The sequence below is a fragment of the Lissotriton vulgaris genome, chromosome 8, assembly GCF_964263255.1.
Source record: "Lissotriton vulgaris chromosome 8, aLisVul1.2, whole genome shotgun sequence".
Lineage (NCBI taxonomy): Eukaryota > Metazoa > Chordata > Amphibia > Caudata > Salamandridae > Lissotriton > Lissotriton vulgaris.
In genome coordinates, this window is record NC_141696.1 from 1,557,778,810 (window position 1) to 1,557,796,059 (window position 17,250).

At 41.0% G+C, this 17,250-nt stretch overlaps 1 protein-coding gene across 2 annotated transcripts in view; it reads right to left on the reverse strand.

The window, feature by feature from the left end:
* Positions 1-726: 726 nt before the first annotated feature.
* Positions 727-17,250, reverse strand: part of LOC147700398 (uncharacterized) — a 229,916-nt gene continuing 213,392 nt past the window's right edge. For both annotated transcript variants that reach the window (XM_086935765.1, XM_086935764.1), the window contains exons 2-3: positions 11,733-11,804; positions 727-8,799 (exon numbers count right to left, since the gene is read on the reverse strand). In XM_086935765.1, coding sequence (XP_086791891.1) covers positions 6,853-7,854 — 1,002 coding nt within the window. In that variant the 5' untranslated portion in view covers positions 7,855-8,799; positions 11,733-11,804 and the 3' untranslated portion in view covers positions 727-6,852. The remainder of the gene's footprint in view (positions 8,800-11,732; positions 11,805-17,250) is intronic.

The following is a 17,250-nucleotide window of genomic DNA, read 5'->3' on the forward strand; positions in this document are numbered from 1 at the left end:
ATATGCACTGTTACTTTCCCCTCTGTTTTCCCCACATACAATGAACCGCATGGGCATTTGGTAGAGTATATTACAATCTGTGTGTTGCAATCTAATATGTGTTTCAGTTTGAGCTATTATCCTATTTTAGGATGTGATACAGCATTTCCCACTATTACATTGCTGTAATAAATGCAGTTCTGACACTTTTTCATTCCTTTGTGAGTTGTAGTCCTGGCTTGCTTAGTATCTCTTTCAGATTTTGGGTACTTGAGTGTGCAAAAAGGGGTTGGTAACGAAAGAGACCTCTAATACTGGTTCAGATTGGATTACTGCAAATTACTTCATGAGCATAGGCAGGACTCACTCCAAAAGTGCACACTACAATTGTTTCAACTGTTTGGATTCTTGTGTTAAATGACATCAGTGCATTAAAACAATCATTCCAAAACAAACCTTTTGCCAGGTCAAAACCTTCCTTTTTGATACATAAAGTTCAGCCCTAGGGTAGGCCTTAAGCAGCCCAAAAGGCAAGGTGCAATGTATTTACAAAGTTGCACATGTACTAATACATTTTACATGTCCTGGCAGTGAAATACCCTTAAAATTTGTTTTTCATTACTTTAAGGCCAACCGCTCCCATAGGATAACATAGGGTTACCTTATCATTTAATATGTGATAACTTTTGCTTCGGAGCAAGTAGGAAATTCACATTTGTTATTGAAAGAAATGTAATCTTTTTTGTAAACATAGGTTTATTGGCATTTATAATAAACAACACACAAAGGTGAAGACAGTTCGAAATAAAAGCATCATCAAACAGGGCATGACAGTTCTACAATATTCAAGATGTATACAAGCAATGGTCAACCAAATAAGGCTCCATATACAAATCATGCAATGTCCCAGCAATTATAACTGCCTAATCCAGACCTTCATTTAAAGCAATGCAAAATGCGGTAAAAAGACAAGAGGGAAGTGCGAAAACGAATATGCGAGGAACTCAAAAGAAAAAAGGGGGGAGAGGGCAACTAACCCAATTCAGGGATTGCTCAGATCAGCTTATTCAGGGAAAACTAAAGCACATAGAAATGAAAGGGGTGAAGGTGGGTGAGCAGCCATCCCATGGCCACTGGGAGAGGTCCTCTGCGGCAGGTGTAACAAAGAGCCATTGGGGGGGTGAATGAGTGGGCACTCAGCCAACTCATTCCGCGACTCAGGCAGGACAAGTCACTGTCTAGTAGCCCAGCTGTCGGCCATATTCAGTGTGTGCTCACTTCCCCAGCAGATTCCCTTGAGGAGTCAGCCCCATCCCCCTCTGTCAGTCCACCCTGTCCTCAGACTTCCCCGCTGGGTGCTCCCATGCCTCCAATATTTAAAGACCCTCTTTCATGGAAAAGTCAAATTTTAAGTCACAATTCTGAAAAGGCCACTTTCAGAAAGTTACACAACATGATATCTAGCTGCCACTTACACTGCTCTTATCTACTTAAATAGACTGGAACAAATACCAAATGTCATTGGTCCTGGTTATTTATTCAACCAATCATTGCATGCTTTTCATATTTCTTTTTGCCATATGTATCAGAAGCACGAAAAACACGTTGTTTCACAAAATATACACAAAATTTCAAAAGCATGACAAAGCAATATGTGAACAAAATAAATCAGAAACAATACATCACAATGTTAAGCCAGCCAATAATATCATAGCTAAAGCAACCCTCTTCATGATTTATGTGAACAATTTAAGCAGTCTTTTTAAGGTTGCTGTCCATTGGGAACAAACGTTCGCAGTTAAGGTTTTTAAGATTACAATTAGTCCCTTAAAGCTGCTCCCATTCTTAGTGCGATGTTCCCCAATGGCTGAAGATGTCGACGTGTTTCAAGCCCTGATATTATTCTGGGGTTCTCTTCAGGGCTGTGAGTGGAAATAATCTAAAAAAGGGGGGAAATAATACACTTTTGTAAGTGGTTTCCCACCCCTTCTCAGTGTTCTATTTAATTTTTAATGTTCAGTTTGTCTATTCTTTTTACTTGGGATTCTTTTCTATTGTTTTTTAATTAAAATTGTGTCCTTTGACCATCCGGTCTGGGATCTGAGAGCAACAGGAGACTACCTTTTAGTCATCTCATAACATAGCTTTAATGAGAATGCAATGACGGTGAACAAGGGGAACACCTTACTTTGTTTGGACCCACACCACCTAGTGGTACAGCTTCTTGTCCTGTTTGAAAGTCTCGTGTTTAGATTGAAATTCGCTTCTTGTTTACGGGTCTATTTTTGCTCTACAGAAAACAGGAAAACTGTCCTGAATTAATGACGAATTTGGAATGTTGGTGGTTTTAATGCAGGGAAAAACTTAGCCGCAAACTTACTTATTGAAGCTGTGAGGACATCTGCATTGTGTGCGGTTGATTTCCAGATGAAGTGCTCACACATACTTCCAGTTTGGCGGTCATTTAAAAGCATGGAATAATTGGTTGAATAAAATACCAGGACCAATGACATTTGGTATTGGTTCCAGTCTGTTTTAAGTAGATAACAGCAGTGCAAGAGGCAGCTAGATATCATTTTGTGTTACTTTATTTAGGCCCCATCTAGCTGTCATTACTTTGGCCTACCCCCTTTGACAAAATATAACTTTTGAAAAGTTAGAATTTTCTTGTCCTAACCATTTGGTGTCTGTAGCATGTTCCTCTGTCACATGACTAGGTGTAGTTGCCAGCCGGGCATTGTGTATTCCTCGCGGACAGTATCACAATAGAGGGTCTGGGCGTTGGCAGGATGGCCCATCCTGGCTTAATGGGATGGCACACTTGCCCTTCAAATGCACTGGCCCACAACACTTATGTAGGTTTTCACACAAGTCTATTGAGACCCCATACAGTCTGGGGTGCAGGACAAGTAGACAGAAAAGTCCAGACACATCTGTTGGGGGAAACTCTAGAAGCTCCTCCCACTTCAAAGTGTGCACCGTATATAAATATTGGACTCTCAAACCTAACTCTTGGATATACTCCTGGACCTGTACATAAAACAGAAGAAGGATGCCCTACAGTATGAGGCATACCCAGTTTGCTGAGAAGGAAGACTGGACTTGGTCGCTTCATACCGGGCTGAATGACTCTGAGGGATGGCAGGCAATTAATAAAGACAAAGCAAATCCCATCCCACGCAAACTCAGCCATTTAGACAACCAAACTCATACCCACACATACTCATACATCCTGGGATTCAGGAATCCGACAATGCATGCATCAATAGAGAAACACAATGATAAGTGGACCAATATCACCATATAAGATTGACATAAGTAATAATACATGAGACCACAAGGATCATTTTAAACAAGTCTAACAAAAAGTAGTGAATTAAACAAACAAGACAGTGAAGAAACAATAATATATAATCAGACAATCCGTGAAGTTCAGATCAATGTATTCAGAAATAAAACTAGAAAATTGATCATGGGCGTTTGTGGTCCACGAAGATATTTCAGCACTGACGTGCGTTTGATAACTAGAGACTAAAAGGAATTACGCAAGTTGGAGACTTCTACGACGGAGGGGGTTTATATTCCTCCTTTTCAATATTATTCATTTGCCTAAAAATAAATTTTTCAAGTTCTTACAAATTCGTGATTATTTAGGTAAACGGCAAATCATGAGTAGACCACTTATATTAATAGAAACTATGAGGCGCCATGGTAAGATAGGGACACTGTACAATCTGTTGCTGGAGACTAGGAGGGATTATCTCGGTATGCACAACCTTAAATAGGAAAATCGTCTGGGAGTGCAGGGTCTGTCTGTGATACATTTGATTGACATAGGAGGGAAAATCTTAATCTCTGCTAATTTAAGAACAGTATTTAATCTGTATCATATCCCAGCGAAGCTGTTGAAGTGGGGTGGGGGTAATGATGGGAAATGCTTTCGCTGTGGGGCAGATGATGCCGACATTGTACATATTTTTTAATTATGTGGGAAAGTACTACATCTGGTTGGACACATTGGAAGGTTTTTGTCAGAAATAATAGGGACTGGAATAAAGATCTCTAACTCTATGATGCTCTTAGGGATCGGGGAAGAATTACGGCAGGGGCTACCCGTGTATGAATTTTGCTACCTACTTTTTATTGCCACTGCGGTGGTACGGCTGTGTATATCATCTGCATGGTTACAGCAAGAAGCTCCGTCTTTTGATATGTAAAGGGCTAGGTTCTTTAACATGATCAATCTGGAATGCAGCCTCTGTTCTGTTAAAGGGGTTAGAAAACGTAAACTGGGTAAATATATCTGGGGCCCCATGATTAATCATATGTTAGATTAAACCTTTTTTTTCTCTTCTGTCTATATCATATTATGTAGATGTTTATATATTTTCTGTATGTGCTGTGGATTACAAAAATAAAAGTAAAAATAAAATAAGAAAAAAAGAGCGTGCAATTAGACATGGGAGTCTAAGCAACGTGTAAGTGCGCTGTTGCTGGGTCACTTGACAGGGGCTGCGGCGAGTACACGGAGAAGGCGTGGCATAGAAGGCTTGTGCTGCTCAGTCTTTTCCTCCACCAGCTTGCACCACCGACCACTCTCTATCTGTATGGAGGTAGCGCCGGTTATCGAGCCTGCTTTGCCGGTGCCACTATTTGTAAACATGACTGCAGGAGAACGATGCGGTTCTGGAGGTGATCGGTGTTCGTATTTGACCGTCGCCTAGAACAGACCGACAGCGAGGAGCGGGCGCTAGAGGTGGCGGGAGGTAGCGGTTACCAGGACTTCAGAGCCGCTGTGTGTCAGGTAACACACTTTATCTAGACGGGCAGACTTGGTGAGGTAAGTAATGCTTTAAAAACGAGGGCGCGATCCTGAGTGCAAACATTCTTACATTCTTACATAGCCAACTCTAGACTTAGCGGGCAATCTGAATGCGAGGTAGTAGCGATGAAGTTGTCATGATTTTCTACCTAGCAAAAGTAACTTTTTTTTTTTAGAGGGGACATCTCGATCAATTTAGTCCGGCATACCGCGCTGCCCAGTACAGACACTGTTGTGCACTCTTTATATGTACTTTATGAACGTTTTGTTTATTGTAACTACTTTGGTGATCAAAAAGCACAATATCCCATATGTGCTCCTTTCACCCATCATTGAAACATCTGTCTTTATGTAATTGTACATCTATGCTTACAAAGTTCTTAAATGTTATTGTACAGTGTTGAACTGAATTACTTTTGGAAGGATATGTTGTGCTGACAAAAGTACATTAATTATCATTAATATCCTCTCTAAACTCTACATTTGCCACTTTACTATGTCAGGCACACCTTCTCAATGATGAGTTTTGTTTTCATAAGACATCTGTTAGTTTCTGTTTCTCCGGTTTGCAGTCACTCAGGAGGTGCCTTGTTAGATGATCTGTGTCTTTTGTTTCCGGGGGGGAGGGGGGGGGGGGGTTGGGAAACTTGGTGTTTTACAGCACCCCTTGCCTACCTGCAAGACGGGTTTTGTTTTTTAATTTTTTTTTACACCTCAGGTTCCAGGTCTCTTTCATTGCAGATAAATAACTTTACTGTGACTCTGAGTGGTGCATTTGCAGGATTGTTACGTATAAGTAATGTTACCGTTGCCGAGTTCAGGTGATGACATTCACGTTAAATGTTCTGCCTGGCTAATCACATCAATGGCTTTTGGTGACCTGGTTCTCAATTCTTCCATAAAGCACGAGAAGTAGCATTGAAAGGGAGTGGGCTTTGAGTCAATCCTGTAAGGGGGCGTCATTCGTACCCTTTTCATGGTTTTCCATTGCCTGACTGGAATGTATGTCAAGGCTGTGGCATTTCTGGAATGGTAACATAATCCTATTTGGATTTTCATTAAGATTTGGCGATGGGACAATACCTAGTCCTTTTGTTAGACTACAAATATGGCATGTGTTGCTTGATAATAATACAACATTTTAATTTGTGGAAAAAAAGGGGGACTTACACAGCTCACTCATCTAGGGGTGTATAAGCACGGTAGCACTGGATAGGAATAACCAACAATCTTTGTTTTATTTCATATTTGCCAACTTCCTGTGGCATAGCCATGAATCATTTCATGATCATTTCCTCTCCAAAACAGCATTCACTGGGATCCTTGAGAAGGCGGCCTGCTTCTATAGTTTCTTGACTATTATGTCTATAAGTGCTAAGAAACAAATAAAAAGTATCCCACATTTATTGCATCTGAGATATTTTTATTTTGTATTTATGATTTCCTGATGACAATTTATTATTGATGACAAACTGCAAATCACTCCATATATATTTCATGTGTATGTGCTTTCCCCTGTGTGTACTCGCTGATGTCCAATTAGGTTCACAGAAGCTCTTCCCACATCCACTGCAAAAGGATGCTGTTTCCTTTGTGTGATTACTAATGAACTCAAGGGAAAATAAGTCCTTACTATATTACTATATGTGTGGCTTTGCAGATCAGAGCAAGGAATGACGAACTTATCCTACATGTTTTACTCTCTCCCACCCTGCGTGCTTGCGTTTGCTAATGGCATTTTAGTTGTGATGGAGGAAAAAAATATTTTGACATTCACTGCAGGTTTATGCTTTTTCTCCTGCATGCTTTCACTGGTGCCACTTGAGCCGCACCGAGACATAAAAGCTATTTTCACATTTATTGCAAGGGCACAGTTTTACTCCTATGTGGTCACTGTTGGAACTTTAATTATGTTAAGTCAAAGATTTGCCACATTCACTGTAAGTTATGATCCATCTCCAGTTGTCATTTGCTGAAGGGTATTTAGCTTTACTGATTCAATAAAGCTCTTTCCACATCTAATGCTGGTGTACGGTTTTTCTCCTCTTTGTTTACGGGTTGGTCTTTAGATGCGCTGGTTGACTAGAGCTCTTTCCATGTTCACAACTTTTGTCTGGCTTTTCTTTTGTATGTGTACGTTGATGGATCTTTAGGGTTCCTGACTGCATAAAGGTCTTTCCACATTCACTACATGTGTATGGTTTTTCTCCTGTATGTGTTCGCTGATGGATCTTTAGGTTTCCTGAGTGATGAAAGCTCTTTCCACATTCACTGCATGTGTATGGTTTTTCCCCTGTGTGTGTTCGCCAATGTAGCTTTAGATTGGAGGCCTTATTAAAATTCCTCCCACATTCACTGCAACTGTACAGTTTTTCACCTGTGTGCATTCGTTGATGGTATTTTAAGGTTGTTGACTGATTAAAGCTCTTACCACATTCACTGCAGCTGTAGGGTTTTTCTCCAGAGTGTGTTCGTTGGTGGAAATTTAAGTTTGATGAGGAAGCAAATCTCTTTCCGCATTCACTGCATGCGTATGGTTTTTCTCCTGTATGTGTTCGCCGATGGGTCGTTAGGTTTGATGATCGAGTAAAGCACTTCCCACATTCACTGCATGTGTATGGTTTTTCACCTGTGTGTGTTCGCTGATGTAACTTTAAACTAAATGAGTCATTAAAGCTCCTGGCACATTCGGTGCAACTATATGGTTTTTCACCAGTGTGTATTCTTTGGTGGTAATTTAAGCCATTTGACTGAATAAAGCTTTTTCCACATTCAGTGCAGGTGTATGGTTTTTCTCCTGTATGTATTAGTTCATGGGTCTTTAGGTGTGATGAGTGATTAAAGCTCTTTCCACATTCAGTGCAGGTGTATGGTTTTTCTCCTGTATGTATTAGTTCATGGGTCTTTAGGTGTGATGGCTGATTAAAGCCCTTTCCACATTCAGTGCAGGTGTATGGTTTTTCTCCTGTATGTACTAGTTGATGGGTTTTTAGCTGTGATGAGTAAATAAAGCTCTTTCCACATTCACTGCAACTGTACGGTTTCTTATCCATGTGGGTTTGTTGGTGCTATTTTAATGTTGATTAGCGAGCATTCACTGCATTTATGTGGTTTTTCGATTGTGTGTGTTCGCTGGTGGCTCTTTAAGCCTGATGAAAGCGTAAATCCCTGTCCACATTCACTGCATTTAAATGGTGTTGCCCTGTGTGTGTTCACTGATGGCTTTTAAGAGTTACTGACTCAGTAAAGCTCTTTCCACATTCACTGCATGGTTATGGATTTTGTGCTGCATGAATTTACGGATGGCACTTTAGGTGTGCAATCTCATTAAACCTATTTCTGCAATTCCTATAGGTGTGTGGAGTTTCCCTGGTGTGTGTTTGCTCATATATATTTAGGTTTGATGAGTAAATAAAGCTCCTTCAACATTCACTGCTTGTGTTTGCTTTATCTCCTATATGAGTCTTTTAATCACCCTGTAGAACCAAATACTCTTTAGAATTCCTTTTACATTCTTTAGAACAGAATGCTTTTTGATCGCGTGGTATGCCGATAACAGTGCAGCACTGATGAGTGATTAAAACCCTTCTTCCAAGCATTGCACAGGTGAGGTTTTTCTTCTCTTAGTTCTGATGGTTGATGAACACACTTGCCACATTCACGTTGCCTTTAAAAGTCTGCTCTTTTTCACAGGTTTCTATGGTAGAGCCAAAATAGCACTTACAGTGAACTAACACAGCATGGTTGTTATCTTATGTGCCAGTGTTAATGCTGTAACTTTATTTTATTTAGATCCCATGGTGATCCTCAGCCTCTTGAAACCACTGGTTTGTTCTTTATGTTTCTTCATTGAAGAGATTATCTGCCTCCTATTACATTGTCCTGCTTATTATTGCTGTTCGCCATCAGTTCTGGCTCTTCGTAAATATAGGATTAAAATCCAGAACTAGGATATTTTCTTCATGATTTTCCCCCTTATGTATTCATGAATCTGGTTTCTATGGGTGTAAAGAAATTAGTAATCACTAAATGTACATGTTACGTCATAACTACATACTTTTTTAGTAAATGCAGACTTTGTCCCTTATGTCTTAGCCACTGTTAATTACTCTGGGCCACAATTCAGTTAATCGTTTTGCTCACTGTACCACTTGAGAAAGGAACCTTCCTTATGCAAATCAGCATCGTTTTGCTCCAAAAGGAACAGTTCTTTCAGAACTGACAGGCCAGGTTTCCTCTCAACAGGCACAAAAGCAGACCCAGAAAGGTTTTTACATTGTTGGACCTTGCAAGGTGCAGCTCAAGTCGTAAAGCAGCGCAAAACAATTAATAAGTCTACTTCAACACATGTATATGTTAGCAAAGAATAAGCAGTAAATAAAATGTGTACAATAAATCAATTTACAACATGGGTGTCTGAACAATAAAATCATTCTCAAGACAAAAGACAAAATCAGGAGACTAAATGAGAATTAGTTGGTATCATCACGGTTTATGATATTGGTGCATTCATCATTTAAGAAATTGACCAGAAATTTCCCGTTTCATTCCAAGGCACTTTTAGGAAGACCGATAACACTTTAATGTGTTACTAACCGATGTTACTGTGATCATAAAGGGACATAACGGATGCACAGCCTTTGAGCATATATTTGATATTGGTGACTTTATTAGCTTGAAGATAGCACACAAATGACTTGGGATTCAGGGTGGGCAATGCTTGGTGTCAATTGCTAGCGTTTACTGGGAGACAACAGTAAACTAAATCGAGGTATTAGATGGATGATTGGATGTTTTAATAGGCACAGTATGCGGGACTTGATTAAAGTACCTAGGAAGCGAAAGATAAGACTCAAACTTTGTGCACAGAGCCAAGAACAGCAATACACTGGTGAGACCTCTTCTGTCCACAGGTAAAAGATGTCACTCATTACAGTGTTCCGAAAAGATTCACATGTAGCACACAAAAATGGGTGTTAAACTAAATGAGGACCTGGGAAGAGGACGCTAAATGTGGCATAATGTGCTGCATTTCTCAGATATGTTGCCTTCAAAAACATGACAGAATTTGATTATGTTACGGTCAGTCTTGCTGCAGAGTACCCTTGTAGATGTTTTGTGTAAATGATTTAGAAATATTGCACTTTTAAAAAAATGCGTATTAATGTGTAATTGAGGACTTGCAGGGCCGGGAGATTGCATTAACTTAAAAATAAAAACATATTTATATTTTAAAACAAAATCTGTACATTCACTGACAGAACACCAGAAAGTAGAAGTTCAGTAGTCATCACACAAAACTTTGAATATCTAAACCCACCATTGAAAAAAAAACCTCTTAACTTTGTGATTCTTACTGTTTTCTATTGCTTTTGTATATATTACCTACAGTTGAACTGAAACCTGGACAGAATTTGCAGTGTGTTAAGAGAACCTTTTGCGGACTACAAAGCACCTTCTTCCTGGTTCATTCAGTGCATTAAAAACCACAACATAAAAAAAAACTCATGGCATTTACTGGACGCAATATTTTACACAATGGTTTAACTAAACATTGTGTTTAATGGCTTTGGGAGGGTAGGTGGGGCACCATGCTCAGTAAAAGCCATGGCTATGTAGGGCTAGACTCGATAGAGCATAGCATGCTACCCATGGTACTTCAAGGGGGAGATGGAAACTGGGTTGAGTTCCTGTTTGCAACCCCAGTCCCTACAGCTGTTTTCCCCGGGACAAATCTGTGGTGAATATGGGCTGTTTGCCTCCAGGCCCAAAATTATTAGGTCCAGAGACAGCAGGCTATCTGTAATGACTTATCACATTCCCCAGCACACGCTAGTATCAATCAATTCACGACCACTTCCAGTATTTGGTGTGTATCCACTGCTTTATTGTTCTCTTCTCAATTCCTTCTGTTCTCAGCCAACACGTGTTTCGTCACGATTAACGCAACTTCTTCAGGGTTGTTATCACAGTAGACCAAAAGGCTGTAATGCTGGTGATAATTCCAAACCAAATTATCGATATTCTCATCCAGTGTGAGTAATGAATAAATAAGATTCCCAAAATCATCTCTGGACACAAATACAAGAAGCCATCAATTTCATGTTGTATACATCACTTGTATCCACCTCTGCAGGTCTCACATTTAGACCAACTGTCAGGAAGCCCCGGTCAGAAATGCGGGTATGCACAAGACGGACTGCCAAGACTCCATCCCATCTCACATATCTCCTCATCTTTACTTACAGCCTGCTTGGAGTTTGGTGGCTGAAATTCCCTCGTCCACATCGGAAGACTATAGGAGCGGGTCTGGTCCCTTTAAGGACAGCGCTGAGCCAACCCACGTAGGTAGTCAAATGATCCAAGCGGAAGAAGGACAAAAGAAAGGGTGTAGCCGCGGGTGGAGAACAGAGGAAGAAGAGAGACGAAAAACGCAAGAATACGGACAACAAGGAGTAAGAACTTATTTTACAGAAGAGGCTGCTCCTGTCGCGAGGAAGGAGGACGAAGTAAAGGAGAGGAGAGCGGGTGGTCCGCGAGGGGAACCAGACGACAGTGCCTCACCGACTCCGAGTAAGGCGGACACATCTTGCCACGGCCCAGGAGGGTCGTGGCTCCTCCAGGTGCGTGGGCGGCTACGTAATATTTTAGGGGAGAGACAGAAGGGGGTCACGAGGGAGGGGAGAATAAAGGACAAGGGTACTAGGTTGAAGGAGGGGGAGGAAAAGGCGTTATTTTGTTTTTTTTCTTCTCTCTCCTATTGAATGCCTTTACTGTGTGGTTGCTCCTTCCGGTTTTCCTTCGCTCTGGTACATACTCTCTCCCTCTCTTTTACCATCACTTTCACCTGTTTTTTTTCCTTTTGCTGGATTAGTGAACCCCCACTCCCTTCCCTGTAAGCTAATAGAAAGCTGAACACAAAAGCACTTACATGAGCCTTTCTTTCCTCTGAGGGAGAACATTGGCCAGGAGGACTCCGCCCAAGGGACTGACGCTGAAGACACTGAAAGAAGACAGAAACAAGAGAAAGGCTATTAAAAGACATTTAGTGTAAAAGATAACAGAAACAAAATAGTATATCTCACATCTGAAAACGCTGTATAAGTCATTTCAAACCCCCGCATATTACAATACGTCACACCAACCGACTCCCAAAACCGTGTCACGACCGCTGTGTAGGTCCGATTTTAAATATCTTTGACTCAATGTAGAGTGCTCCCTCCGCGAGTACGCTAAGGGGTGTGATTTGTGTTTAATGTCTTTGAGAGGGTTGGCAGGGCGCCATGCTCAGTAGAGGCCAAGGCTATGTAGGGCTAGACCCAATAGAACATAGCATGCTACCCATGATGCTTCAAGGGTCAGGTGGGAGCCGGTTGTGTGATTACAACCTCTGTCAATGCAGCAGTTTTCCCTGGGACAAATCTGTGGTTAATATGAGCTGTTTGCCTCCAGGCCCGAAATGATTAGATCCAGAGACATAAGGCTATTTGTAATGACCCACAGTGGCGTCTCTTAACAGTTAATGCTCCTTGGAAATAGATAAGTATACAAAACAGTGATTGATTGAATGTTTGAATTAATCTCTGCCACTGGTAATTACTCATCCTGATCGGTCGTTCTTACACGAGTCAGGTGGGCTAGCCAAGAAGCAGATAATTCCAACAGAGTGCAGACGTCTACCACTGCACAGGCACGTGGTGTCATCTTCCAGACTGCTACGTGGGTGTCTGGCCAGATGTCAACAAAGCACTACTGCCTGGATAACCATGTCCTGTGGGAAGAGCATTTTGCCTGATTTGATCTGTAGGATTTCCTGGTCGGAGTCATTCCACAGACCCACCACTTTGTGGCGGTAGCGCTTTGGTAACTATTTGCAAGGTGCACATTAGAAGTATCCGTCAGAATACTTCTGCAGTTAGAGTATTAAGCAGAGAGGGTTATAAAAAGGTAAGTAACTTTTTCGTAACATCGATCTAAACGATGGCTAATTCTTTTCACTAATAAATAGATGTACTCTTGTAATCTCAACTGTATATCCCAAAGCTGACTTTAAGCAAGCTATAGAGGCACTGCATATTTTATGGCAACTCATTGCTTCTGAGTCTTCCAACAGAGTGAATAGCACCCTCAAAAGCAATAATTAATGCAGCAAATATAGGTCCTGAAAGAAGCGCTGCCATAATTATTCATATCCAATGTAGTGCCTGGCAATCAAATTGTGTAGCCCGATGACAATAATAGGGGGGCTCTGGGATGGCGGACACCTACCATACTGCTCCAAAACTAACTCTGGGAGGAAAAAAAACATCTCAAGAAACAATGGAAGCACTCTAGACGGCAGTAAAAACAAAAACAGCATTGTCAAAATCACTCAACACGGTAGCCAAAAAGAAGCACCCATGAATCACTTCCATAAGCAATAATAGTTCCCCCACAGCACTTTAACCTATATTTCACAAGATCGCACAACGCCAGGTCACATCAACACTGGGTCACATGACCACAAAAATGCCAAATAAACAATCATAAGCCGCAGTTACCAGTAGTCAGTCAACTACAGCCTCACAAAGGAACAAAATAAGCAGCGGGGGAGTATATGTCATCAATAGACAACAAAGTGCCCCTCAAGGGCACATTCTGCAGGGACACCCCATTCAAGGTAACATTTTCTAAGCCTCTGCACCAAACTAACCAGAGGTGTCCAAAAATAACAGAGCCAATGCAAAGAACAACAAGCATTTGCAATCCAATAGGTCTCGCATTAGGAAAGTTTGAGCTATTGGTATTGTAAATGAAACATTTTTTATTCCGCAAATGTGACACCTATAGCATTTGTAATGCAATATGTGTTGTATTTACATGACTTAGATGTATTGATGTTACAAATAACAATGACTTAATTTTTTTAAACTAATTAATACTTAAATAAAAGTTATTGTAATGTATAATGGCAATAGCTTAAACTTTTGTAAATAACTTTTGTGAAGATTATGTTCAGTGTATTTTATTGTGACGAAATCTAAGAACAGAAGTGAAATATTAACATCTTTTTGTGACATTTGTAATAAAGCTTGAAACATTGGGAGAACATATTTGAACCAGTTGTTGTTGAATGGTTGCACAGATTTATGCTGTGGTGGCGCTGAGGGATGTTGTGGTTGCGACAAGTGATGCTGTGGCGTTCAGTGATGCTGTGGTAGCGCATAGTGATGTTGTGGTGCCCCTGAGTGATGCTGTGGTGGTGCTGACTGATGCTGTGGTGATGCGATAGATAGATAGAGTGAGGGCGATAGATAGATAGAGGGAGGGATGGCGATAGATCGAGGGAGGGTGATAGATAGATTGAGGAAGGGCGATAGGTAGAGGGAGGAAGGGCGATAGATTGTCGGGAGGGCGATAGATAGAGGGAGGGAGATAGATTGATAGATAGATAAGAGTGATGGCGATAGATAGATAAGAGTGATGGCGATAGATAGATAAGAGTAATGGCGATAGATAGAGTGAGTGCAATAGATAGACAGATAGAGTGAGGGCGATAGATAGACAGACAGATAGATAGAGTGAGGGCGATAGATAGACAGACAGATAGATAGAGTGAGGGCGATAGATAGACAGATAGATAGAGTGGGGCGATAGATAGAGTGAGGGCGATAGATAGGAGTGAGGGCAATAGATAGACAGATAGATAGAGTGAGGGCGATAGATAGATAGACAGATAGAGTGGGGCGATAGATAGAGTGAGGGAGATAGATAGATAGATAGATAGATAGATAGATAGATAGATAGATAGATAGATAGATAGATAGAGAGGGCGATAGATAGATTGACAGAGTGAGGGTGATAGATAGGTAGAGTGGTGGCGATAGAGTGAGTGCGACAGATAGACAGATAGAGTGAGTTATTGATTTTCTGCTGTGGGCAGCGTGCTCCTCAGAAGCATTCCCCATGTAAAAGGAGGCTTTGTGCGAGCCGCATTCCAGGCAATTTACAGTGAGGGGATGACGAGAGAGGCAGAGAATGTGATGAGAATTGGCCGACCGCAGGCCTCTGTTGCGCATGAATATCAGTAATTAGTCTGCACACAAAGTGATACATTTATCCCCCCTCAGCCGGAGCTGTTGAACCACTGGCCCTATGTGTTGCATGCATGCGTTAACGTGGCAGTCTATTTTGGCCAGCAGGCACACTCGCAACACAATGAAAAGGAACTACTATTACCCAATGTAACGGTACTCAACTCATCCATCTTAGAAGCTGGAAGTGTGAGTTGGTCCTGCCAGGATGTGAATTGATGACCTTTTTTACATAACTGCAGATGTCAGCAGCGAGCGTTTAAAACACAGAAAAATCTTGCTGTGAATGTATGTGTGTGTGTGCATGTGTGCGTGCATGTGTGTGAAAGAATTAGCACTAAATAGCACGTGTGTGAGTTGGTCCTGCCATGATGTGAACTGATGACCTTTATTACATAACTGCAGATGTCAGCAGCGAGCGTTTAAAACACTGAAAATCTTGCTGTGAATGTATATGTGTGTTTGTGCGTGCATGTGTGTGAAAGAATTAGCACTAAATAGCACGCCTGCGAGTGGGTGAAAAAATGACTGATTCTTAAAGTAGGCTTTCAATAGGTATGTATAGTTGTGGAATACCTGCGATTTCCCGTACGCCTGCCAACTCTCTAAATCTGGTTTTCATTGATGAAGGTTCTAAAAGCCCTGTTGGCCACGTCACCCGCAGTGCATTTTGCCACGGGTTTCAAATGACTATGTGTTGCATGCATGCGTTAACGTGCCTGTCTATTTTGGCCAGCAGGCGCACTCACAACACAATGAAAAGGAACTACTATTATCCAATGTAACGGTACTCAATTCATCCACCTTAGAAGCTGGAAGTGTGAGTTGGTCCTGCCAGGATGTGAATTGAAGACCTTTATTACATAACTGCAGATGTCAGCAGTGAGCGTTTAAAACACAGAAAAATCTTGCTGTGAATGTATGTGTGTATGTGTGTGTATGTGTGTGTGTGTGTATGCGTGTGTGCATGTGTGTGAAAGAAGTAGCATTAAATAGCACGTGTGTGAGTTGGTCCTGCCAGGATGTGAACTGATGACCTTCATTACATAGCTGCAGATGTCAGCAGCGAGCGTTTAAAACACGGAAAAATCTTGCTGTGAATGTATGTGTGCGTGCGTGTGAAAGAGTTAGCAGTAACAAACAATTCCAGATGTGGACAAGGCTCGGGTGGGCGCTGACTGCCAGAGAATTATAGGTGGTGATGAACACGAAAAAGAGCACGAGCCGGACGTCACCGGCTCTTCCCAGCTCTAAGAGCCTTAGATAGTCATTGGCCAAACTTAACCTGGCAGTTGACTAAACTTACCCCTCCATGCCAGCACTCAGCTCTTCAGTGTAAAGCCAAAGCAACCCTAGGAGCCATTAAAACCGAACGTGAATATAAACCAGTAGCTCTTGCTTTGAGAAGCTTGTATTCATTATAGATAAGCTGAGGGATAAAACTAAAATGTGAAATGGACATTTGACACAGCTTTCAGAAATGCACTTCAGGCTTCCATATACGATAATGAAAAAATGTTGCACAATTCTCCAATATTATTTATGTGCGTTTTTTTTATTCAGTGCAACTTCTACCATAAAGATAATTTAGGAATTTAATAGTATTCTTGACACTCCCCCTCTTTGTGGTGCAAATATTAAAATAAAACACGCAGCATGACACAAACATACTAGCGCCTATTTTCCACCATAAAAGACTTTAGCTGGAACCATACAGTCAAATCCCGTATACCTGCACACAACCCGAAGTCGGAGGCACAGCCAAATTTGTTTGGGATAAATATATTCAAATTCAAATTCAAATTATTTATTATGATAACGGAACTCAATTGAGGTCCACATAAAAATTCACGAAAACAAACAACAATTTTCATAAAAATACAAAAGAAATTTACATAATTTTAAGTAATCAATATAATGTTAAAAAACATTTAAAGAAGTAAAATAATTTAAAACAAAACATTTCGTCTGGGGGATTAAGCATTGCTTCAATAAAATCAAAGGCAGTACAAATACCCAGTTGGAGACACATAGGTCTTAACCATTTGCGTCTAAATGCCATGAGGGCCGGACAAACGAAAACAACATGGTACATATCCTGGGTATTAAGATTGCAATAATTACAGATATCTGAACAACCATACCATTTGGACAAAAGGCAATTTAACGGGAGTAAATTATACCTTAACAAAAGCATAAATCGCCTAATTCCGTGGGGAAGATTCCAGCATATGTATGGTTGGGGAGTTTTTATTTCACAAAATTTACCAATGGGGAACATTCCTCTCACCGCTTTACTTGTCCCACTATCAACTCTAAAGCTCAACTCCCAAGAAGCAGATTTTAAGGATAACTTCAATTGGGTGTCAGATAATG